Source organism: Mugil cephalus, chromosome 3 (genome assembly GCF_022458985.1).
Source record: "Mugil cephalus isolate CIBA_MC_2020 chromosome 3, CIBA_Mcephalus_1.1, whole genome shotgun sequence".
In the NCBI taxonomy this organism is placed as follows: domain Eukaryota; kingdom Metazoa; phylum Chordata; class Actinopteri; order Mugiliformes; family Mugilidae; genus Mugil; species Mugil cephalus.
In genome coordinates, this window is record NC_061772.1 from 23,403,280 (window position 1) to 23,427,943 (window position 24,664).

General features: G+C 41.4%; 2 protein-coding genes across 3 annotated transcripts in view; both read left to right on the top strand.

Moving 5' to 3' along the window:
• Window positions 1-4,275: 4,275 nt before the first annotated feature.
• gatm (glycine amidinotransferase (L-arginine:glycine amidinotransferase)) lies at window positions 4,276-8,344 on the top strand. Its single transcript, XM_047581197.1, has 9 exons — window positions 4,276-4,439; window positions 5,257-5,475; window positions 5,559-5,754; window positions 5,850-6,040; window positions 6,200-6,337; window positions 6,470-6,634; window positions 6,727-6,790; window positions 6,877-6,993; window positions 7,090-8,344. The coding sequence occupies exons 1-9, from the start codon at window positions 4,371-4,373 to the stop codon at window positions 7,200-7,202; spliced, it is 1,272 nt and encodes a 423-aa protein (XP_047437153.1). The 5' UTR covers window positions 4,276-4,370; the 3' UTR covers window positions 7,203-8,344.
• Window positions 8,345-18,411: 10,067 nt separating this feature from the next.
• pde8a (phosphodiesterase 8A) overlaps window positions 18,412-24,664 on the top strand; it is a 43,849-nt gene continuing 37,596 nt past the window's right edge. Inside the window, exon 1 of one of the 2 annotated variants that reach the window (XM_047580071.1) lies at window positions 18,412-19,986. In XM_047580071.1, coding sequence (XP_047436027.1) covers window positions 19,834-19,986 — 153 coding nt within the window. In that variant the 5' untranslated portion in view covers window positions 18,412-19,833. The remainder of the gene's footprint in view (window positions 19,987-24,664) is intronic. The other variant, XM_047580072.1, reaches the window with a different exon arrangement.

Below are 24,664 nucleotides of genomic sequence, written 5' to 3' on the forward strand. Positions count from 1 at the left end.
TCTATGAGCCCTGATTTTTAGTTCTTTCCATAGATTTTTTCAGTTGGATTCGAGTCAGGTGATTGGCTTGGCCGCTCTAGCAGCTTTATTTTCTTTCTCTGAAGCCAGTTGAGAGTTTCCTTGGCTCTGTGTTTGGGATCATCGTCTTGCTGAAATGTCCACCCTCGTTTCATCTTCATCATTCTGGCAGACGGCAACAGATTTTTCTCAGGAATGTTTCCATTCATCCTCCCTTCAATTATATGAAGTCTGCCAGTACCATATGCAGAAAAACAGCCCCGCAGCATGATGTTCCCACTTCAAAACTTCACCGTCGGTGGTGTTTTTGGGGTGATGTGCAGTGCATTTTGTCCTCCAAACATGGTGTGCGTTATGGCATCCAAAGAGAACGTTCTCCCAGTATTTTACAGTCATGTCCAAATGTTGTCCAACAAACTTAAAACGAGCTTCAACATGCTTTCTCTTCAGAAATGGAATCTTGCGTGGTGACCGTGCATGGCTGTTGAGTGAGTTGCTTGTTGTTCTCTTTGAAACTATTTTACCAGCTAATTCCAGGTCTTTCTGAAGCTCTTCACAAGTGATCCTTGGCTCTTGGACAACCCTTCAAATTCCTCTTCTTTTTTTTTTTACTCCTCTGTCAGAAATCTTGCGAGGAGCACCTGGTTCTGGCCGATTTATGGTTCAATGATGTTCTTTCCACTTCCGGATCATGGCCCCAACAGTGGGGCCATGATCCAGAAGTGGGGCCAAAGTTTAGAAATCCTTCTGTAACTTTTGTAACTTCTGTAAGCTGCAAAGGTCTTGAGAGAGTTCTTTGCTTTTACCCATCTTGAGATGTTCCTTGTGTGACACCGTGGTAATGACACACCTTTTTATAGGTCATCAGTTTGGACTGAACCAGCTCAGACTCATTTGCCATGACAAGGGGCAGGATGGCTTTCTGATCACTGATAGATTTCACCTGGTGTCTTGGCTTTCCATGCCTTTTTCCACCTCCCTTTCTGCGTGTGTTCAATACCTTTTCCCTCTGTTACTTTACATTATTGCACATAACTTAATTTCTGAACTTGTTTGTTCTGGTTTATTTCTATGTATGGATTACTTGGGTTGTTACCACAGACTTCTGGTGAAAACTTCATGTCAATAGCAACTTTAGAAATATGTTTACCATGAACAATTGTGATGTGTTCAATACTTATTTTACCTGCTGTATATATTTTTTTAATTAATATAAAATCTTAATCTGGTCAGTAGGTTGTGGCTTTACCTGACAAATGAATTTCACAAACGAGAAACGTGAAATAATGATAGTAAAAAAAACAAACCACTACTTCTGTTTCTTTTACACTAGAACTGAAAGAATAGCTTTTAAATTCCTGCAGGTGGCACTCTTTTCTTTGTTTGGCTGGGCTCCACTTTCATTCATGGACCCCAGCCAATTGTTGCTTACTATTTTAACATTTAACATCCTATCCTATTTTAGAATTGTGAAACAGAAATCTTTTTTTTTTCAATTAATTAAATTTAGAGTTTTGTGTGTTCAAGTGCAAGAAAATGACAAAACATTTACATTTACAGTGTGTTTTCTCCATTTTCATGTGTCCGTACATACCACAGCATGTTAGTGCAGTACCTTCGGAGCTGCCACATCAAGCAGAGAGACATCATTATGATTAAGACACTCTTAAGTCATCGAGTCAATGTTCGCTCCGTCGTCTGGCCGCGATCTAAAGTCAGCTTTCTTTTCCATATTATCTAAATTTGGCGGTCTTTGAAGGAATCAGCTGTTTTTGAGTTGACTATTTTTGCCAACTATTTTTGTAAATTTTCTCATAATCCTAATTCTGTACATTTTTTGATGACACTTTTTATTTTTAATTTACTTTAATCTAATCTCATTTTATTTTATCTCTCTTGTGTTTACTTTTTATGTGCAACAAAGCTACGGTGACAATTTAATTTCCCTCGTGGATCATTAAAGTCTGTCTAAGTCTAACCTGCACAGCTGAAACGTCAATTTTTGACATTTGTTTTGTTAGCACCAGAGTTAAGAGAGAATGGTGGTTAAAGCAAACAAAAAAAAGGTACACAGTAAAACTCGAGTGTGCATGATTTCCCCACAGTAAACACAAGGTGTGGTCCAGAGTTAAATCCATGTACAGTGAATAGCTTAACACCTTGTACATGTCAACACAGCAACCCTGTTTCTCGCTATCCAGATGACAGTTGACAGTGTGAGGTTACATTTTTCTTCTCTGTAAAGAGACATCATTAATCTTGGTCATGGTATGTCTTAAAGAAATCTGAAACTGAAGATTCTTGTTTAAGTTTAGCTGAAGATATTTGACCACGATATGACAAAGCTGTGAGAAACCTGTCACGGAAGCGCTTTTGAGAAGAATAAAATCCAAACTTGCTGCACAAAAGTGTAAAATATTCACATTTAGCTGGATTTTTAACACCTCCTTCTAACCTTTTGTATTATTATGACACACCGGGGACACACCCGAGTGTCCCGGGGACACCCAGGGACACACCCGAGAAAAAATTGTTCTCTAGTTATTACAAAAACAAGTCAGTCAAGGTTCTGATGGGTTTCACCCACAGAGTTTTTTTTATTTAAACTTCAACTTCCCACCAGTCTCTCAGAACTCAGAACTTTGCCGTAATCGCAGTCATGTCGTGGTTCCATCTGTAAACGTCTCCTACCCCGGATACCTTTTGCAGCCATGCAGTCACACAGTATGACACGATCACCTCTGTGCTTTTTCTTTTGATCAACTATGGGTTTCGGCTTTTGGTCACAGAAACTCAGATTGCCCTTGAAGCCTCTCTACTTTTCATGTAAATTGAACCGCCAGCTCCCTGTCTGTGGCCTTTGATCACCGGTGCTAAGGTTTTCTCTAACTCTTGATTAAGGCTGCATGCTAATTTGACGTCTGAGTGACATCGAGTAGCTTACTCACTATTGCTGTATACTGTAGGAGCTTTAGAGTCAGATTCCAAAGACCAATGATAAGATTAGGACGTCAAACAGCGTGTAGGAGACTGTCTTCAGACATAAGTTCATCAGGTTAGACTACAGTAGTGGACTCATAGATGACCATTAACGACTCCCCTCTTTCTCTTTCTCTAAAGCTACAGATAAATTAAATGGCATATTTCTTGATGACTGAATTTAAACTGTTTCGTTTCCATCGAGTCAAACACTAATTAATCATTATTTTGACATTATTATATGTAAAGAAAACTCCTTCCTTCTTCATGTGCCAAGGTATTTCTTCCTGAAGTCATCGCTGTCAGTTTGCCAGGAAGCCTGCAGGGACTCCAGGAAGTCAACTCGCAGTGCACATCAGCTGTTTATCTGCCTGTTGACGTCCATAAATTAATAAACGCAAGCTTAAAATAAAGAAAAACAAACACTTCTTATGTGACAGTTGCTGCAGCAGATGATGCTGCTGGGCACCGAAGGCATCCTCAGCACATATCCTTTGAACCTTGGGCATCAGCCAGAGATTTTTTTAGAGGGCAAGGTAATATCAGAGGTCACCGAGGTCCTGGGGTTGTGAAATGCTTGTGAGCACAGTTCAGCGAAGCATGTGGTTTCACAGCCTGCACAAGGCTCTCTATCTCTTAGATAATGTGATTCTCAGTTTTCGACCTTTTTGTATTTGCTAATGTTCCTGAGCAAAACGATCAACGTTATACGGTGAATGTTGTTATTGTGCTGCATTCAAAGCAAGCATGGCACCCTTTCCAGCTATTTAGCAGCTTAAACCTGATTATTATTTAATTGCTTTTTAGCACTTTTGTTTTTTTTTTTTGGGTCATCGAGACAATAAATGTTGATAAGAGACGTTTGAATATACTGTTTAGACATAATGTAGATTTAAAATAGCCTAATAAGTAAATCATTTTATGTTTTTGTGTTTTTTGTGCAGAAGCAAGGATGTGCTGCAAATGCTTTTGTAGTGCCAAAGTAATCGATTACTTTTTGATTATTTTTAGAAAAAAAAAATCACAAAAACAAAAACAGTCATTACAAAAGTAGCGGTCATAATACTAAATAATCTGCATAATGGAAAATTTTTTGGTCATTTTTCAGATGTCGCCCTTGGGAGGTTTTAACGGGACTGGGCCAGTTGATAAGAATTTGCTGGTGTAAGGGATTAGGTTTCAGAAATGCTTTTTTTTTCAGGTCACGTTGCCCCACGACACGAAGGCAACCAATGGACTAAGAGGCACGTACTCCCACTGCTATAAAGTTGGCCGTGAGCTGAGGCGCCTTCATTCATGAGCAAACTGAGAGGTGGATCCTGCGCTGCCGTTTCCTTTCATTTCATCCCCCACACTCACTATTATATCGGACAATGCTGCGAGTAAGATGTCTGAGAGGAGGTAGCAGAGGGGCCGAGGCTGCCCATCTGATCGGAGCCATGGTTGGTATTACGGTGGTTTCATGTGTCTTGTGCTTTTCTTTTCTTTTTTCTTTTTTCCTCTTTCGGAATTCTTAGAAAATATTTTCGTTTAAAAGCACACGTCAGCCAACGCGAATAAAGCAAATGTGGTCGACATTTTCTACATCAGCTTAATTGAATTTATTGATTGTCTGATTAAGCATTTGGTTTCTGAAAATGCAAAAAAAAGAGCAACAATTTAGGCAAAAAAAAAAAAAAAAAAAAAAAATCACAAACACTGATCAAATAAAATCTTACTCCAAAGATTGATTTGATTTTTGCGGAAAAAGTTTTTTTTTCTTTTTTTTTTTTTCTGTGTCATTCTTTTTTCTTGGGTCCCTGAGTGACAGCGAACAGCTGTGTGGCACAGATGCGCTCTCAAACTCGGTGACACTGGAGCTGGTCCTGAGCCAGCAGGGGCCACGCTGCAGCCTATCTGAGGAGATAAGGCTTCTTAACACGTGTACTTTGACACCAAACCAATCTACCTTACAGAAAGAATTTCTCACTGTCAGTTTACACCGGTGTACTGTAGAAAAATCTGCTATTTTCAACGTGGGCTACCAGTGAAGTCATTTGTCTGTCTGCGCCACCGGTGCTTCCTCATTGTTTCTGCAGCAAAATAAATTAAAAAGTGCAGCTGTGATTACGTACAGCTATTTTTTTTTTTCAGAAATACAAGCTTGCAATAACATGTATGCATATTGAATATTTTGAAATGTCTCGTACAGCTCAAAATTTTGTTTATTTATACTCTTTCACGTAATGCATTTGAACTGTCCGTCGTGCCTCTCCTCAGCTTGGCCGGTCAGTCACTGGATGGGTGCAGAGGGCCTTCCAAAGCACCTCAAGTGCAGCAGCTGCACAGCCTCAGCGTGCAGTTGAAGAGGAACACGTTACTGACCCTGTTCCGCAGGAGTGTCCTGTGTGCAGCTACAACGAATGGGACCCTCTCGAGGAGGTGATCGTGGGCCGAGCAGAGAATGCCCATGTCCCTCCCTTCACTGTGGAAGTGAAAGTGAGTAAGACACAAACCGGAAAAATATTGCAGAAATGTTGATTGGGCAATCAGAATGAAGTCCACCATAAACCTCTTCACAGGCTAACACATATGAGAAGTACTGGCCCTTCTACCAGAAGCATGGGGGCCAGCGTTTTCCTGCGGACCACTTGAAAAAAGCTGTCGCTGAGATTGAGGAAATGTGCAATATTCTGAGTCATGAGGGCGTCACGGTGAAGAGACCGGAGCCAATTGACTGGTCCCTGGAATACAAAACTCCAGACTTCACATCATCAGGTAAAATAGTGTCAAGTATTTATGCTCGACATCTGTCTTTTATAAAAAAAAAAATAAATAATTCTTCGCCTGCTAATTTGTCGAATCTGCTGCAGGAATGTATGCTGCCATGCCCAGAGACATCCTCATGGTTGTGGGAAATGAGATTATTGAGGCTCCTATGGCCTGGAGGGCTCGTTTCTTTGAGTACCGAGCCTACAGGCCTTTGATCAAGGAGTACTTCAGAAAAGGCGCAAAATGGACCACTGCTCCTAAACCCACCATGGCCGACGAGCTGTATGATCAGGTAACAGCCCTTGTTAAGGGATTAACCTCAAATAATGTGCACCCTGCAGGGAAATTCTCAAGGGTGGACGAATGTCAATAAAGGGTCCAGACTATTTGTATAACCAAACACAGAGATACCTTATTTTGGTGTAAATCATTATTCTGTTGTGTGCTGCAGGACTACCCCATCCGCACAGTGGAGGACAGACACATGTTGGCTGCCCAGGGGAAGTTTGTGACCACGGAGCATGAGCCCTGCTTTGATGCTGCTGATTTTATTCGAGCTGGAAGGGACCTTTTCGTCCAGAGGAGTCAGGTACGAAGCCCATTAAATGTCACACGCAACATGCAGATATACAGAGGTCTCACTGAAGGCCACTCTGCGCGACGTGTCAAAGAACTTGGATGCGTCCCTCAAACCGCCAACTTCAATCTGTTTTTTCCACAGGTTACAAATTACATGGGAATTGAGTGGATGCGCCGTCATCTGGCCCCAGAGTACAAGATCCACATCATCTCGTTCAAGGATCCCAACCCCATGCACATCGATGCCACTTTCAACATCATCGGGCCGGGACTGGTGCTGTCAAACCCCGATCGCCCATGTCGCCAGGTACTCTAAAAACCTCCCCCATTTTCATGGAAGCTTAAATTCTTTTTAAAATTACCACCACCTTCACCACTGCCCTTTGCCCTTCATCTCAGATTGACATGTTCAAGAAGGCTGGCTGGACTATTGTGAAACCTCCGACACCTTTGATTCCTGATGGTGGGTATCTAAACTCATCTTCTCTTGACATTGTTGGCATTATTCTCTTATATCTTTACTGACAAAAAGGCTTTGTTTCCATGCAGACCACCCACTGTGGATGTCCTCCAAGTGGCTGTCCATGAACGTCCTGATGTTGGATGAGAAGCGTGTCATGGTCGACGCCAATGAAGCCACCATTCAAAAAATGTTTGAGAACCTCGGTAAGCTTTTCTCCCTTTATTATACATCATCTGGGCTTGTAATATGTTATTTCAGCACACCTGCATTTCAATCTTCTTTTTATTGTTATTTTGCAGGTATCAAGACCATAAAGGTGAACATTCGCCATGCTAACTCTCTGGGTGGTGGCTTCCACTGCTGGACAACCGATGTCCGCCGCCGTGGTACCCTGCAGTCCTACTTCCACTAGCCTTGCCAGAAATAGGCAGTTTCTATTGAGCTTTTTTTTTTTTAAACTAAAGCCTTAGTCCGGAATCTTAATCCCACTAATCTTTATTGTCAGTCAATCAAGAATGCACACACACCGGTTAATGACGGAAATTAGTTTGCAAACACTTTTCTTAGACATTTGCTGCAAATCTGCATGAAACAAGTAATGATACTGCTGCAGTCCCATCATGATACTGTTTTTTTTTTTCCGGATTGTGTCTTTATGTCCTAAATGAACATTTACGAAGTGTTTAGATTTGACATTGCTGTACGTCACAGTGCGTTTGCAAAAAAAAAAAAAAAAAAAAAAACAAAAAAAAATAACAGCTTTGTTCAGAGATAAATAGTATAGCCATATACCCTACCAGTCAAACGTTTGGACACACTTTCTCATTTAATTCAATGAGGTGTGTCCAAGCGTCTCTGAGACTGGTAGCATATATAGCAACACATGAACATCTCTTAAACTTTAATCAATAATCTCAATATTAACTGCATTTCTGGCCTGGCTATTGTGAAGTGGAAAAGTTTATGGCTAATCCATCTAAGCGTCAAAACTTTGAGGACAAGGTACAATTTGGTATGCGAATGTCATCAAACTAGGGCACAGGAGGAGAGAAGCTAACTCCTCGTGAAAACTCAACTTTTATGTAGGTCATTAAAACAATTTTAAGTTCTTACCACTTAGTTTACTCTTTTGTAAAAAAAAAAATAAAATAAAAAATTCCAATTAATTGAACAGGAAAAAGTCGTGTTTATATTTTTCATACTCTTTATTGGATTTCCCAACAATTGGTGTTTTTATGTATTTACTTAAAAAAAATATGCGGTCCATATCAGATGTTGTACACCTTTTGCCTCTGTTGTTTTCTCCTATTGCAAATCTGGGCCAGTTATATGCTACTAGTCATTGTCACTAAACCGCTTGGCTGCCTTTGTGTGTAACGCAAAAACACCTTAAAGATGTTTTGTTGTGAAATTTTATGTTTTATGATTCCTTTGCTGCACCCGGCGTGAAATATAAGATGTTTAACTGCCTTGATGCCTTTTACCTGCCGGCTCAGCGGATGAATGCAGGGGATGTTTTGTATTATGCAATGGTAATAAATATAATTAAAAAGGGTTGTCTGTGCATTGTTGTGATTCTACATTGTGCTACATTTATCATTTTTAGTCTGTTGGGGAAGAAAAAAATGTTGCAGCATTTCACATCATGACGTTTGGTCCACGTCAGCAGTGATTTGTGTGGACGGGTTAACACTCACACAACAAGTTAAGAAACACTTTTTACTCCATTGAGAAGTTGCATCTTAGCAAAATCTCCTTTCAGTATCGAAAGTAAAAGTACTTAAAATCAGTGGCTCACATGTTTTGGTGACATTATATTTTGAAAGTATATAAATAAATAAATAAAAGTGGAAACAAATTCCCTCGCAGATACAGTTAAGTTAAAAAAACAAAACAAAACAAAAAACAAAACTAACCTTATCAACCTTCCGGTCATTACGTGCAGCGCTGCAGAAAGTGCCCTGGTATCAAACAGCGTGTTGAATAACCCAGGACACTCTGGATCACACAAGCCTCTGAACCTGGGATCCGTTCACCTGTTTGATAAATGACACTGCAGATTGCACTGAATGTGGCACCGCATTCCCTCCAGCCAACATCTTTACGTCTGTAAACATTAACCAGGCTGATGTGTTGGTGGGGGGAACATTGCATCATATATTATTATTTTTGCTGTGAAAGGCCAGTGTGGTGCAAAGTCTTTTCCTCCCTAATAAGTAACAGCTGGCAAGAATTTAATTAATTATTATTCAAATATTTTTTATTGGACTTTTATGCTGCAAACACATACAATACAATCAACAAGGCCACAAAGAGCACTCACAAAATATATGAAAATAAAGCAACATAAACATACACATATAAAACAGAAAATGTACAATAATAATTACAATAACAAAAAAGACAAATTCTAACACATTACAGAGATGTGTGAGTCCATTAAGCAGTAGTATTAAGCAGTGTCTCTTTAATTCCAGGTTATTGTAGTTAAAAAATGGCTTCCAGAAATAGTAAAATCTCTGAGTTGATCCCCCGATAGAGTGTTTCAACTTCTCAACTTATAAATGCGCCATTACATCCTCAACCTGTGCGCCTGTGCGTGGGACTCCTAACTGATTTCCAGTTACACAAAATAAGACGTGCGGCTGGTGGGGATGAAAAGGCGACGGCATCCGACTGCGCCCCAGATATCACCACCTCAGAGAATTAAACTAATCAAGACATTTTAAAACCACTGGTGCCATTACATTAAATCAATGCCAGCTCTGCTGAACAAACGTATTTCCCAGTTTTGGATAAAGAAGATGAGTCGATGCATGTTTTCATATAAGTAATGAAAACAGTGATCAACTGAATTTCAACTTCCTAAAAGTATTCTCCAAAAACAGTCCGACGGTGCCTACATTCTGCCGCCATCTAGTTGTCAAAAATGCACACGACACTCTCAAACTGCTAAAAATAAAGTTTCTGAACCACACACACAACAAAAAACATGATGCATTTTAGGGTTCTAGGCAACTGCAATAGAGAACAAGTCATGACTTAAATGTGTCATTTCAGTAGGTGGAATTGTTTTCATTTACTCTTTCACAGATTAGATTAAACTTTATTGCCATTACACATATACGGGTACAGTTTACCACCTAACCAGAGGTGCAATAAACAGTAAGTTGCATGTAGCATACGTAGTGTGGTATATAAGAGGTCCATACCTCTAGTTTACAGGTTGGTTTTATAGTATATGGACAATATCAACAGATTAAACCCACGTAGAGGTGACAACACACTGAAAGCAGCTATTTAACGCATCACAATACGGAGGGACCCCGTGGATGGACGTTAGCAACTTTAGCTAACACCCACCCACTGCAAGCCTCATAAATTGTTGAGCCAGTGTCGTCACAGTTCTATCAGTTGTGCCTCTTCAAAGTGACTTGAACTCCCTCATATCTAACGTCACTACCTCCGTTTCAGCTGAACTCTAAAATGCTTCAGTCTGAACGGTTCATTTTGAACTCGACTAATTTTCTCGGCTCTGTGCAGACAAAACATTTTAACTGTGATGTGACCGGATCTGAACGCTTCAGACCTCAAGCAATTTTAACCTATGACAAGCTGATGTTTGACCTAATCATGCCGCCTGTTGCGCATTTTAAAGCGGCACAATATGATTTCCTCACGCTAATTAACCTTTTTCCAAAGCCACTACGACAGCGTGCGACTTCAAATGGTGCCCAAACAGTTGGCTCCCAGTTGGCACATCCCGACTATGTGTGGCTCTTTGACATTTGTCATTTGACGAGCCCGGTGCCTACTTAACTGCGTCCCCTTTGTGACAGTGTGGCTCGGATCAGGCCCAGCAGGGCGACTACCACCAGGCTACGGCTGTGGCTGAATCACGTTCAGGAGCGCGGTCCGGCCTGAAGGTGGCCACGCATCAGGATGGGTTCACTCAAGGCCAAGCCCGGTCCTCTTTACAGCTGTTCGGACGGTGCATTTTTTTTTTTTTTTTTTCCTGACTCCGTGTCGCCGTTTGCAGATGGATTTCTTGTTTGTACAGCTGCTTTCGTTGCGCAACAGTGCAGCTGCTTCAACAACTGTCTTCAAACAGGAGAATTGATTGGGACCTGGTAACGATCAGGCTTCGATGTCGGCGGGGAAACAACAGCATCTCCTCAAGGGTATGGATGACTTTTAGTCCGACGGTGTATTAATAAAGATGTCTCATAAGTCATAAAACGGGAATTCATCGCTGTGTGAAATAAAGTCTGAATGAAGAGCGCCGGATACGGTTACACCCGCATAAGTGCAGTGAGGCGAAAGCAAAATGGAGACGGAAAAAAAAAAAAAGTTTGATGTAAAACACACATAAAATGGTTTGGTTGAAGAGTCTGCAGATGGTTTAGCTGTTAAAGGTTATTAAGGGGGGAAAAAAATCATTCATGTAAGGTCCATGCTTTTAAATGCAAGAAGCAGCTCAGGGCTGAGGTTGAGTAACGTCTGCTGGTCTAACACAATGGTCCCACACAAAGACGTCCTCCACACAGGTGGCCCACGATGAGAGAGGCTGCGAGGGAATCTCGACTTTCATCCGAGATGCACGGGGGGAGGTCAAAACTCCAGCAACAACCGGAGTGTATAGAGTAGAACAACTTTATTGCGGGATCAAAGCATTTCACCGGGGTAATCATTATAACATATTACAGGGAGGAGATGAGGTGAGTATATATTGTGTGAACTTTTACGACCTCCGAGGCCCTTCTCTGACTAATACACAAACCATTAGTTTGACGTGCAGAGTAAACTTAGTTAAAATGTCACCATTAGCAGCCTGGAAGGAGGCTGCAGGCCCCCCCCCCCCCCCATTCGGCCATTTCACTTTTATTTACTTTTCCAGTGTCAGTTGATGCCATAATGTAATAAAATACTGCTGCATATAGTACCTCTCTCAGAATAATGCGGCTGCAGTCACGCCGAGGTTTCAGAACGCGTAAAGGTGGAAGGTATTTATCCAACCGCATGTGTGTGTGAGAAACTGAAACACAGCCGTGATTCATATTTATAACTAAAATACTTGATTTTACTTTCTACATCTAGACTCATATCGACTCTTTAAATGTGTCAAATCCCACGTCTATCACCAGTACATACATATTGTGATCTGAGACTATAATCATTTGTTTTTATTACTAAGTGTAGCATCCAGATATCACACGTACGACCCGTGCTGTGGGGACACACGTGTGTTTGCAAAGCCAGATTATAGAGACACAGCTTCCTTTCGGGATCCACCTAACGCAACACGGCACGTCTTGTGACTAGATTAAACGTTAAGGTAAAGACGCCAATTTATTATCCTCTTATTTACGAGAAGTTTAATTAATGTTTGATACGCTGTGCTCATTTTAAACTATTTATGATTCAGGACTATAAAACAGGGCATTCATGCGGCAGGCCGTCGTTGACCTAGAAAAGGCTTTGATGCTTTGAATGTGACGTCCTTTCGCTCGTCTATGGAACCCTGAATCACAGTTATTACGCCGGATCACGGAGTGCGTCTTGATACTGCAAGTACAAAGTTTGCGAATGACGTGCGACACAGCGGCACGTCCACAGTGGAGAAACGCGCTATGATTCCCCCGTCTTGTCTGGATGCCAAAACTAAGCGACTGTCCATTTGCAACAAGTGTCGGTATACACTATATGGCCGAAAAACATACAAAACTGAATATTATTGTGTGCATTATTTGCAATCATTTAACCATTTGCAGAATTAAGAGAAAAAAAAAGAACTATGGACTTATTTTTCAGCAACCAGAACCCTTCCCTAATCCCCCATCCCTAAAATAATTTTCTCTGGTTTTGATTAGCAGTAGACAAAGAGAAATATGTTACCTTTTAACCTTATTATTCAGATTTTAGGTCCTAAAAACATAAAATATTCTTTTGAGGAAACATTGACGTCATAAAGTTTTAGAAACTGTATTTTTTTCCTCTTATTTTAGCCGATTACCCAAACTGCAGCCGTAGTCAAACTATAACATAATTATATTTGTCATAATATTAACATAATAAAGCTTGTTAAACTGATTTTTTTATTTATTTTTTTTATCATTATGGCCAATGTAGACTGACTAACTGCAAAAGAAAAGGTCTGGCAAAGCATCACAAAGAAAGAAATGCATCATGGTTGAGAATCCACTGAGTTAAAGTTAAGGTCATTTGTCCATATTAAACCCCCTAGAAATGGTTTTGACAACTTAACAACTAAAATAACAGAAAAAAAACTGTGTCAATGTCCAACTACACAACACATGCACTCAACAGTTTGTGAAATTGGAAAAAAAAAAGTCATTCTTTTGGCGTCCCCTGGTGGTAATAAGAGATAAAATACAGACTTCAATGCACACAGCTTCAACAGCTTTCTGACACTTACAGGAAGTGGTGAAGAGCATTAATAGAAACATTCGTTTTACTGGTGTGGCTTGGTCGATCAGATGTTTTACCGGCTCATGTTAAAATAATCGGGTTTTGTGCGTGACCATCTGCAAGGCCACATTTTGTGCGTGCAAAGATAAATCCCGTGCCATAGTAGCGTAATTAATTCAGGAAGGACTGCACACTTGTTTTATATATCATAATAATAATAAGGAGAAGAAGAAGAAAGGCTACTGCTGTAAAAAAAAATAAATGAATAAAAAAAACACACAGTGCTCAGTCTGAGTAAGATTCTCTAAGCTTTCAGAAATAACTTAACAAAGTCTGTCAGATGGACTCTCAGTAGCCTTAGTGTTCAAACTGTTGATGCTAAAGCTAAGTTAACTGGGTGTCATGAAAAATGGCACCAATCAGCCACAACATTAAAACCACTGATGGGAGAAGTAAATAACCATGTTGCGGCAATTCAATGTTCTCCTGGGAAACCTTTTAGACCTGACATTCATGAGGACGTCACTAAGACATGTAGCACCCACCTGGACCAGACCAGGCACCCGCAACCCATGGCAATGACACTCCTTGATGGCAGCAGTCATTCCCAGCAGGATGCAGCCTGACACAACAAAACACACAAAAATGGTTTAGAAGCAACTAAAAAAAAAAAAAAAAAAACTTGAAAAACAGTGTTGACCTGGACTCCAAATTCAAACTGTGATGATCCACATAGGTCCCTCCCCTCCACGCATAGGACCCAAAGGCAAGGTCATAATGTTGTGGCTGATCTGTGCATATGCATCCTGTAGGAAAATTCCATCTTAACATACAAATATAATGAACTATTAAACATGGAGTTGTAATGCAAATAATTAAAAATTAAAAATGATCTGGTGATTTCTATATTTTTCCCCAATGAATTTGCGTTTCGCGACTTCTTTTAATTTACTATTTGGAGAGAAATCCCTGAAAATTGCACCGTGACTTAGTGTCTCCTAATGCACCTACACGTTTCCTTACTCCCTGCAAAAGGGGCGATGGAAAATTAAAGTAAATTCATCTGACTGCAGGCAACAGCGGGAGTACTGAAGAATACCACCCTGATTTAAGTTAAGGGAATCATTTTCAGACAGTGAGTGGGTTGAAAAAGAACTGGTTCGCTGTAAATAATTAGTTTTTGTGTTATCGGAGGGTGAATTATTATTATTATTATTATTATCGGCGCTGAGATCATTAGTTGTGCATAATCCACAGCACAGAAAAGTTCCTACATTAACTTTTTAGTTAATAATTCCTGAGTGCAATGTAAGGATTTTACCAGTAAACCAAACGCAAACTAATTATTTTCCAAAAGCCGTGCTAAAGAATCCAGCAGCCCAAAGTACAACGGTGGTAACCAATAGCCAAACACACATAAATGACAGAAGTGCAAACAAGGCCACTGTAAACATGTCATCCCCTCATGAATAATGCAGCCAGTGTCACGGCGAGCTCACGGAGAACGGAGCAGGAGTCGTCAGTGGATTCATTTATGTGATGTAATCTGTCAAATCTCTGACGTAGATTTATTTAACGCTCGCACTGTTTGTTTAAAATCCCTGTTTTTTTTTTTTTTTTCCCTGTTTTATGGGAGCAATATAACCGAGTGAGGCGCTGATTTATGGTGATTTTAAAAGTTGTTGTTTTAAAGTTTGGTTTTCAGGCCCTTCCCTGAAACGAAATTAAGCAAACCCCCCGTCACAATGTCACTTGAAGCTCCAAGAGCAATTATTAATGAATCAAAACTGGCCTTCAGTGTGGAAGTTTTCTAGCATTACACATCGGACTGGGGATTTACAGCCGGTCCACTGCTTCTAGCCTCATTGTTCTGAAGGACAGCGCAGACACGTGTTAAAGGGGAACTCCACGAATTTCACACTTTTGTTTACTTGTCATTGGGACTTCTACTTTCCCAGGAAGAAAACACACGATCGTGTTAACGGTTAACAGAAAGTTAAGAGCATAAGTTGCTTGGATTCTGATTATCCACATGATTATGTATGCATTGCATATCTACATACATTCATTTTCTGTAACTTCTGGAGGACCATGGGGGGGGCTGGAGCCTATCCCAGCTGTCATTGGACAAGAGGTGGGACAGGTCACCAGTCTATCGCAGATCTAACACAGAAAGACAGACAACTATTCACTTCTATGGCCAGTTTGGAATCACCAGTTGGATGGATGGAGGAAGCCGGAGTTGCATATCTACAGCCTTTTCGGAAATCCCACCCTAAATTGTCGAGAGAGCTCCTTTAAAGCACCCATTCCTTTTGTTTTCACTGTGAGCCCACACATCAGCAGCATTTTGACACGCATCACTGCCAGCTGATGCACGTCAGTGCATTCTTCCATGTCTTGACGAAGTTCCACGAAAACATTTGGCCACTTCTACACATCCCATCCGGAGAAAGCCATGGGTTGCAACTTTAGGATTTGTTATGGGCAAAAATAAGAATTCTCAGAAACCCTTTACAAGGCCAGAATCTTAAAATTGTATACTGTTCCTTTAGAGTATGTACTTACAGCAATCAGCCATAACATTATGACCACTGACAGGCGAAGTAAATAACATTGACAACATCTTGTGACAATACAGTGTTCTGCTGGGAAACTTTTGGACCTGGCATTCATCTGCGTGGATGTTACTTGTAGCACCCACCCACATGTAGCACACACCTATATCAGACCAGGCACCCCCAGCCCATAGCATTGACACTCCTTGATGGCGGCAGCCATCCCCAGCATAATGCAGCCTGACACAGACACTAAAACGGTTTAGGAACAACTAAAAAAAAAAAAAAAAAAAACATTAAGGATGGCACAAGGTGTTGACTTGGCCTCCAAATTCACTAGATCCCAAACTGATCAAGTATCTGTGGGATGAACTGGAACAAGTCTGATCCACGGAGGCCCCTGACTAACACCATTGTGTACACCACAGGCTACTGTTGAATAGCACTGTGTTGTACCGACACGTGTTTCTATTATTTTGACAGTCCCATTTTAGTCAGTGGGCTGGGCTTAATAACAGAATTATGTTTTTTAATTCAAAGTGATTTTAACAGCAACACATACTGCATCTCTAAAATTATCATACAGATGAATTACCACCATTTTTGAGCTGTTTCAACATAAACGTTATTTAGAGCAGGAGTGTTACATTAGAACGCATTCGTTCTAGCGTACTTGATGTTTTGTCAAGTGACTGCATATGGAAAATGTAGAAGGATTACTCATCTTTAAACATATGCTGGAAAATATGAATGAGGGAGCATTCAGTGATGCATATGACAGTGAAATGTTTTATCAGCTACTTGTATTTGCTCTGTAGCCATTGTAATCCACTTCGACTATGTGTCATACAGTATTTTTGCTAAAATAAAAAAAAAAAAAAAGGTGTCAATAGCAGAAAACGTTTGGCTGTGATTTAATTTGAAAGCAAAACCACGTTATCAGAGCCACCGATCTCTGGTCAGGAGAACGTAACGTGCAGACATTCGGGTTGGGTGCAAAAGCATTTATCACTGTGTCAGCTGAGAAGCTAAGAGCTCCAGCACATGCTGCAGTTAAAACTCATGACACATGACATTGTACGCCACGCAAAGACTGTGCTGGATTATATTATTATAACCACAAGCGGAAATATTTTTATACCTGAGGGCAAATGCACTCGAAACTAACAACTACCACAATATTACTGAGGGACTGAGTCATGCCTCTCTCACATACTTCAACAAGAAACTTGTGATATTATATACATGCTACAAAACTATTGACAGTATTATGAAAAGTGTCATAAGAAAAACAAATTATGAGAAGGTACTAAAAAAAATGTGTTGCTATATACCCAACCAGTCAAAAGTTTGGATACTAGTGATGTGCGGATCGATACTGAAATATTGATATTTCAGAAAGCAGATCTTTATGCTCTAAAAATTGATTCTAAAATCAAAATATTGATACTTTCGATACTTCAGTCGTTTAAGGTAATGTACATTGTTATCAGGAACACAGTGGAAAGTAACTCAACTATTGAGTTGTGGCAACACAACAAACCTCGTGAAACACCTCAGGTTAAACCACCACGCAGAATACGAGACATTTATGATGATATGGGCAGGAGAGGAGAGCAGAGTGTCAGAATTAAGACGCGAGTTTCAATTTCATAGTAGTTCTTAACAATAAAAATAATTTAATTCAATGGTCTTATTATTTTACCTATTCTTTTTTTGTTTGAAACACCATTTTCACATATTTTGTATGATGGTGTCCTGTGTGTGGTTTGTCTGTTGTTGCATTAGCTCGGCTACATAGTAAATGAGGCCACTACCTCTATATACGCCAGTTTAAAATAAATAAATAAATTACTCTGATGTCTTCTTTATAAAGCTATGGTTCGAAATATACTGCTTGTTTATGTTTACCAGACACATTTAATGTATATTTACACATAGTATCGGTATTGGATACGTATCGCCGATACCAGCCGTAACTCAGTATCGGATCGCAAAGGAAATTGGTGGTATCGAACATCACCATTGGATACACCATCGCATTCAATTCAATGAGAAAGTTTATCCAAACTTTTGAGTATATATACCGTAATACGACATTTGTTTGTTCATTTTAGGCTTTTTTAGATAATTGATTTGATTAAGTAATTTGTTTTAAGTCAACACTGGACGGACTCGCATTGGATTCTGGGAACTGTGGCAGCCTTCTCTTACTATTTTTTTTTTAAAGTTATAAATCCAAGATGGATGATAAATAATAAAGGTTATTTTAACAAAAATCTAATAACTTTCTCCGCTTTCTCATGCCGCGGACTGTTACTTCATTTATACTCCGTTTTGTGTCTCTGCGAACAAGTCTGTGATTTTATAACAACGCGCACTTTAGCGTTTCACCGAACGCTTTACGCAAAAGCCACAACCGTCAACACACGGCAGCCGTGAAAAACTCACCAAGATGGCACTTCATCCGGCTCGCACGATCTACGTGTGTGCACAAACGCGGAGAAACAGAGAGAGACATACGAGACAGAGAGTCCTTTTTCCTGCTTTCAAAGTTCCCACGGAAAGCGGAGGACCACCCAGCGGCGCCGAGCGCGTCTCCGATTAGCTGCGCGCAGCTCATTTGCATTAACGTCAGTAAAGGCTGTAGGTCAATCCTTGCGGGTGCTTTTATTGGATGTGCCGCTGTCAAGCAGTGCTGAAGAATTGGAAGGGCAAACGCCAGAAAAGGCAGAGAAAAGACAAACATTCAAATCGGCATTATGTAGCTCGGTTCTGCCTTACCTCCGCTCTCGTTAAATGATCCTGCCGTCCCCGATTTCAGATCCGAAACTTGTGAACACGGAGCGGTCTCTCTCTCTTTCTCTCTCTCTCTCTCTTTTTTTTTTTTTAGATTTTTTTTTCTCCTCTGTGTGTGTGTCTCTCTCTCTCAAGCGGTTGCATTCTCCAGAGGTGGTACCTCCACACGCTACGATCTGACAGCCTCTACATCCTTTTCTTTTTTTGTTGTTGTTGCCTCCAGAATGACAGAAACCCCACGGAGCCTGGTAACACTGTAGCCAGCCGGGGTTGGAGCTCCTATGTGAGGCGGATCATCCTCAACAGGGCAGCGGATGCCTGAATGGAGACAGCAAGCCATCCACCAAGATTTCTCCGCTTCCTAAATTGGTGAATTTGGGGCTGATAAATGGAGCGTTGCGCCGGACTGCATGGCATTATGTTTGACGAAGGGTGTTTGACATCGGAGCGACTGGCCAGAATAACACTCTGCGGTGTGAATATTTCAGCCTGTTGATGATGAGCCGCTCAGGACTGGAGCAAAGTGTCGTGAGAACCGGTTCATGGCCCGCGTCTTGAGCTGAAGTGGGCAACCAGATTGTTACAGAGGAAGGAAACAGGAGGCATCTTTATTTTTTATTTTCTTTTTATTCTTTATTTTATTATCTTTTTTTCCCCCCTCGTTTTTGGATGGCTGCGCGGTGGGGGTGGACGACTGCACATGAAACCTTGGACACAAAAAAATGGATAAAACTATTGCATGAAGCTGGCAGGGGGGGAATGCACGGTGTGTTTTAGGCCTACTTGATAACAGTGAAGTTGAGGGGAAAATGAGAAAATGGTGATGTGGTACGAAGAAGCCGAGAAGAGGAGCCGGAGTGAGGGATAAAGAAAAAAAACCGTCCATGGGGATCTGAGCAGCTGAAGAATAACGGAATCCAAGTTTTCGAGGACAAGACAGCTGCTTTGATTAAAGACCTCCAATTAACTTCATGTGAAAAACACAGGGAGGAAACAAGCTTCCTGGTCGGGGGGTGGGGGTTAGAAAAGATATATTATTCATGCCTTGTGTGAGAGAAATTGGAGAACCGGCTTTGCTGTGGCCTAGATGATAACAAATATATATTTATATATATATCTATATATATATTAAAAATTATGAAACCTTAGGAGGAAGAGTGGACCTTAAGAAATACACAAAGAGAGGGCGAATGACACTCCTGTAGCCTCAAAGTAAAGCACTTGCGCAAAAAGAAAAAGGCTGAAGTGGGTTGAAGCATGGGCTGTGCTTCAAGTATTCATATCTCTGATAGGGTGGTCTACCACAGTGGAAAAGAGTCTGAGGATTCCCACTCACCCCAGCAGACTAATACCACTCAGCATCAAGGAAATCCTGCCTCTGGACTACCCCTAAAACCCCCTAGCTGCAAGGTGAGGGACTCTGCATTCATTACATGTGTGTGTGAGAAGTGTGTGTGTGTGTGTTTTAAATGCAGTTGAAAGTTGCAAAAATCCTCTTTATTCTAATGGCTTGCAGTCACCAAGAAGACAACCCTGAAATCTGGTATGGGGTATTTAACCGGAGTATTCTTATTAAAAAAAAAAAAAAAAAATCAAAAAAGACACTTTGGTGCATCTTTACTTTTAACATATAATTGTAGTCTTAGAGGAAGTGGGCCCTGATACACACTCAGAGAAAGGTCACGGGGTCACAGGCCCTTCACACTAACCTGAGGTATTGTTCGCTTTGTAGTTTCAGGATGAGGCAAACATTTGTTGTGGTTTCCAGTCTCTTTATATAAGTACACAATGATGAGTGTAGTCTTACTGCAGGGCTGCAAACAACTACAAATCTTTAAGCATGTAGCAACATGATCCGTGATCCATTCACTTGACACAGCTTTTGGCCTTAGCTTCACCTTTCTTCCAGTTATGCTTATTAATAGGAAGTCCTCTCATGCAGGATCTCATTTAGGGCCTCAACGTTGTGTTTTGTGCATAAAAACTGGGCCACTTATGGAAATTGAAGCGTAAGCATTAAGACGGGGATTTCTGAATCTGAATTTGGAGTAGCTAAAAGGGTCATGTGACATAATAGCAAAAAGTTTCTCTTGAGTCTCTTACATCACTGGTAAAATAATAATAATAATAATAATAATAATAATAATAATAAAAAAGAGTCCCATTTGTGTAGTGGACCACAAATGATTGCGCTAAATTTAACAAAATGGGCTGCGCCTGCTCGTGTGCAAGGACTAAATAGGTGTTTTTAATCAAGATAATTTGTGAATGCGTGGCTATTCGTTCACATAACGGCTGCTGTTGTTAGGATTAAGAGGCAGACGTGTGTTTCGAGGTATGCGGGGTGTATTTTTACTTTGTTTTTCAACAAACTAAGGAGCGAACATCCCGATTTTTTTTCATGCGTGCAGGTGAGAGGCCTCATCACATGGCAGAGGTCGGCTATTTTCTCCTGACATTAAAAATAATGTCTTCTGGAGACTCGCACCGATTATGCAGTCGAATACGAGCCCGTACTGTATGTGTGTTCGCATGTACAACTGCAGGCAAACACAAAACGCCCGTTCTAAAAAAGAAAAGAGGAGGGGGGGAAAAAAAGTGTGATCTTGTGAATTTTAGTAGTGTGCGGCTGTGTGTTTATGAGGACGTTTGTGTGATGGGCCGCGGGCTATCCGAGGGCCTCTGTCAAGCTGAATTTTGTGGCCAAATGTCACCGCAGGATGCAGTGAGAAGTCAGTGTGACAGATGCCCCCACGTCAAGGCGCCCACTGTGCCTCTGATTGAATTAGCTCCCTGATTGAGTTAGACTAATGGTATACAAATCTTCTTCAGCTGGAAATGGTTAATCCCTGTTCTGAGAGGTGTCATCTTTTACCTCCTCCGTGATGCCGCGCCCCCCATCCCCTCACCCCCCCACCCCCCGGCCCAACCGATGAGTAACCGGAACTTTATTTAACCAAAACCATATCGTGAGAAAGCGTCCCAGCGAAAAGTCATCCATGCGTCAGCTGATGCGTTCAAGGCTCGTGCGCCGCTGCACGTCGGAGCTCTTTTGATTTCTCCCCTTAAAAGTGATCAATGGCGGCCATTGATTGTTGTGGAATTGTGCGCCTGCGCAGCCTAGATTTAATAAGCCCCTTTGCAACACATGGTCATTGAACACATCCTGCTTATTAATCGGAATAAATTTGGGAATCGAGAGCGTGATGCAGGGACGTCACTGTTTTCATTTAAACTGCAGAGCTGCAAATTAAACCTGAAATTAAACCTGAAATGATGTAAAGATTTGAACTTTCTATTTATACGATAAAAGTACGCATCCTTTGGATTTTCAGATTTTCAGACAACGACAAACTTTAAAAAGGCCCATTGAGCGTTTTTAGACCAAACAATGAAGGAATTATTAATTAACAATGCATGTTAACAGCATCCTTAGTCGAAAGACTCCTAGACTGATATCACCTCAGATATTTTGCGTCATTGTGTTTTGCTTTTAGCCCTAGCATGCATGTTTGTGCCCTGGCTTGAATTATTGTGTGTGATGTCTGAAGGGAGCACTCATCCCTTAAAGGATGATAATAATCTACACACAGCTGGCAGTAGCTTTGGCTACAAGTTCAGCGCTTAACAAAACTAAATTAAGTGCAATTTTTTTTTTTTTTTTTTTAAATGTCGTACCATCTTCTTCTTAATTTCCTTATTATTAATAATATTATTGCGCTCGGAGACGGCGTTGGCTGAGAGAACGTGTGCAGGCGTCTGCAGTGTGAGAAAGATTCAATAGAAGTTTGGGAGTGTGATGTGAGTCTTTGTCAAGGGTACGTTACCATCTGGGCTGCTCTGTCGACGATAAGGCTCAAGTACAAGGTCCTGTGATAGTGGTCTTTTTTTTTTGTGTGTGCGCGCGCGTGTGCGCGTGTGCGTGTGTGCGTGTGTGCGTGGGGCCAAACAGACAGAGAACTGCTTCAGCCAAACACAACACCATTTATCTGGCCTTGACTTTTCCAGTCTGATTGCCCCCACTCAAGGAAATCAAGTAGCCCCCCCACCACCACCGCTGCCCCTGAGCAACAAATGTACAATCAGCTTTACTGTTACCTCTTAGTATAAATGGAAAAGGGCAATAAAGGTGCTAAGCTTACAAGTATCTGGAGAGTAATGCCATCTTGCTTGCTGGCCGATTCCAGTCGGTGCATGCATTAACATAAGTGGTGGAATCACTCAGCCATACCTCAGACGCCCCCCCCCCACCCACCCATCTTCAGAAGTGAGGAGTCACACATGGTTGCGTTTTTTTGTTTTGTTTTTTGCCAGTCGCTAACTAAGCGCCTCTGAACTGAACCGAGCACCTCATGTGATGCGTCTTGCTGTTAAAGAGTGTGAAGTGAGATATGATACACACTGCTGGCCTGGGCAGTCTCCCTCCGCATTTGTCAGTCCTCTCCCTCCCGGTGTTTCTGTGTGTGCACTCTCTGGCCAGTGTGTGTGTGTGTGTGTGTGTGTGTGTTTAGTCTAAGTTGAGAGTCATTGGGTAATTTATTCCAGAGGAGGGCAAAGGCTTAGCATGGTGATGAATTAATCCACTGTGCTTTTTTCTGCTGGCTGAGAGGACGCAGACTGATATTGGCTCTTTTTCTCTACCTCTTTTCGTTTGGCCGTCAAACTTTCTGCGCTCTTCTCCTTTTTTTTGTTTTGTTTTGTTTTGTTTGTTAACGTTTGTACTTCAGATAATGCTCGCCTAAAGTTAAAAATGCTTATCTCCGTCCAACTGACGGCCGTCTCCCGCCTGTAGCGGTGCTAACATTCAGTAGCCGCGCTGTTTGTCTTTACAGCTGCTGGATGGATCAGACGATGGACTGCGCTTATCTGCGTGTATCAAAGATGTCATGTGTATACGTACATTGGTTTTTTTTATAGCTCTGAGCATGGCAGTAACAGCTGGCGCGCTGCCATAGTTAGCAATTTGAATCCCACTGGAGCGAAGTTCTGGTACTATAAGGTTTAAACAAACGTGTTAATTAGCTAGCTTTAGGTGGGTTTTGTACCCACCGGATAGAGACAGTTTCCAGACTTTATGCTAAAACATGCTAACAATATGCTAACTCTAGCTTCACATTTAAAAAAAAGACGTGCCACTTGTATCTTCTGATCTGACTGAATGTGAATTAAACATTAGCATTTCCCTAAGATTCTCGGATTAGACCGACTGATTACGTTTTATTTGAACAAACTGTCAGCTGCAGGGTCTCCGTGTGTTTCTCTTCCTGTCTGGAGCGTCTGCAGGGGCAGCGAGGGGGTAATTTTTTTTTTTTTTTTTGCCTCGTCATTTATCTCGGCTGGCACATGAGCAGAAGGAGTTGAGAGGAAGCGAGACGGGGGCCCGGGGATCCACCACACTCAACTGATTGATGCAAAGGCAGCTCTGTGTGCAGCGTGATATGTCCAGGGGTTTGGGGTCAAACGTTTCTCTGCACCGCTCGACCAGAACGAAGCGGCTCCGGTACTCCGGCCACTGGACACGCCTTGAACTTTGATCCCGTGTAGAAACTGAATTAGGCTGATATGATAGATCCCCTTGTTGCTGAGCGCAGATACAGTGAGCTCTCTTCATCTCGGAGCGTTTGCTCACTTGCGGGGTGTCAGTCGGGTGCGTGCACTTATGAAACAGAACCTCCCATTGTTTTGAAACAGTCTTAACAAATAAGGCCACATTCAAAGCTAGTTCTGCTCCCCCTCCAGGTTATAATTTAGTATCATAAGGTCAGCATGTGATAGTTTCATGAGATTACTGAAATGGTATTCTTCCAAAACAAGGCCCTACAAGTGTTTACTTTGTAGCTGCACTCTCTGTTCTGTTTCAGAAGCTCGCGGGAATGTAGATGAGAGTGGGCCAGGGTCCACTGGTGGCCCTTATTCTTTCTTAGCTCCTCCTCAAACACGCCGCTCCCAGTTTCTGGGCTCTCTAAGCCGTGAGCATCTGCACGAGTTGTGGTGTATGTTGGTGTGTGTTTCGAAGGGTGCTTCCCACATTGTGCGTCCGGACCGTTTTGGGGCTGATTGAACTGGAAAGCGTCGGTGTGAGTGATGA

What these genes read in the sequence shown, in the direction of transcription:
- gatm (XM_047581197.1), top strand. Translation starts at nt 4,371, where the DNA reads ATGCTGCGAGTAAGATGTCTGAGAGGAGGTAGCAGAGGGGCCGAGGCT. An exon ending in CCTTCACTGTGGAAGTGAAA is followed by an intron (nt 5,476 to 5,558) that starts GTGAGTAAGACA and finishes ACCTCTTCACAG; the next exon opens with GCTAACACATATGAGAAGTA. An exon ending in CCGATCGCCCATGTCGCCAG is followed by an intron (nt 6,635 to 6,726) that starts GTACTCTAAAAA and finishes CCTTCATCTCAG; the next exon opens with ATTGACATGTTCAAGAAGGC.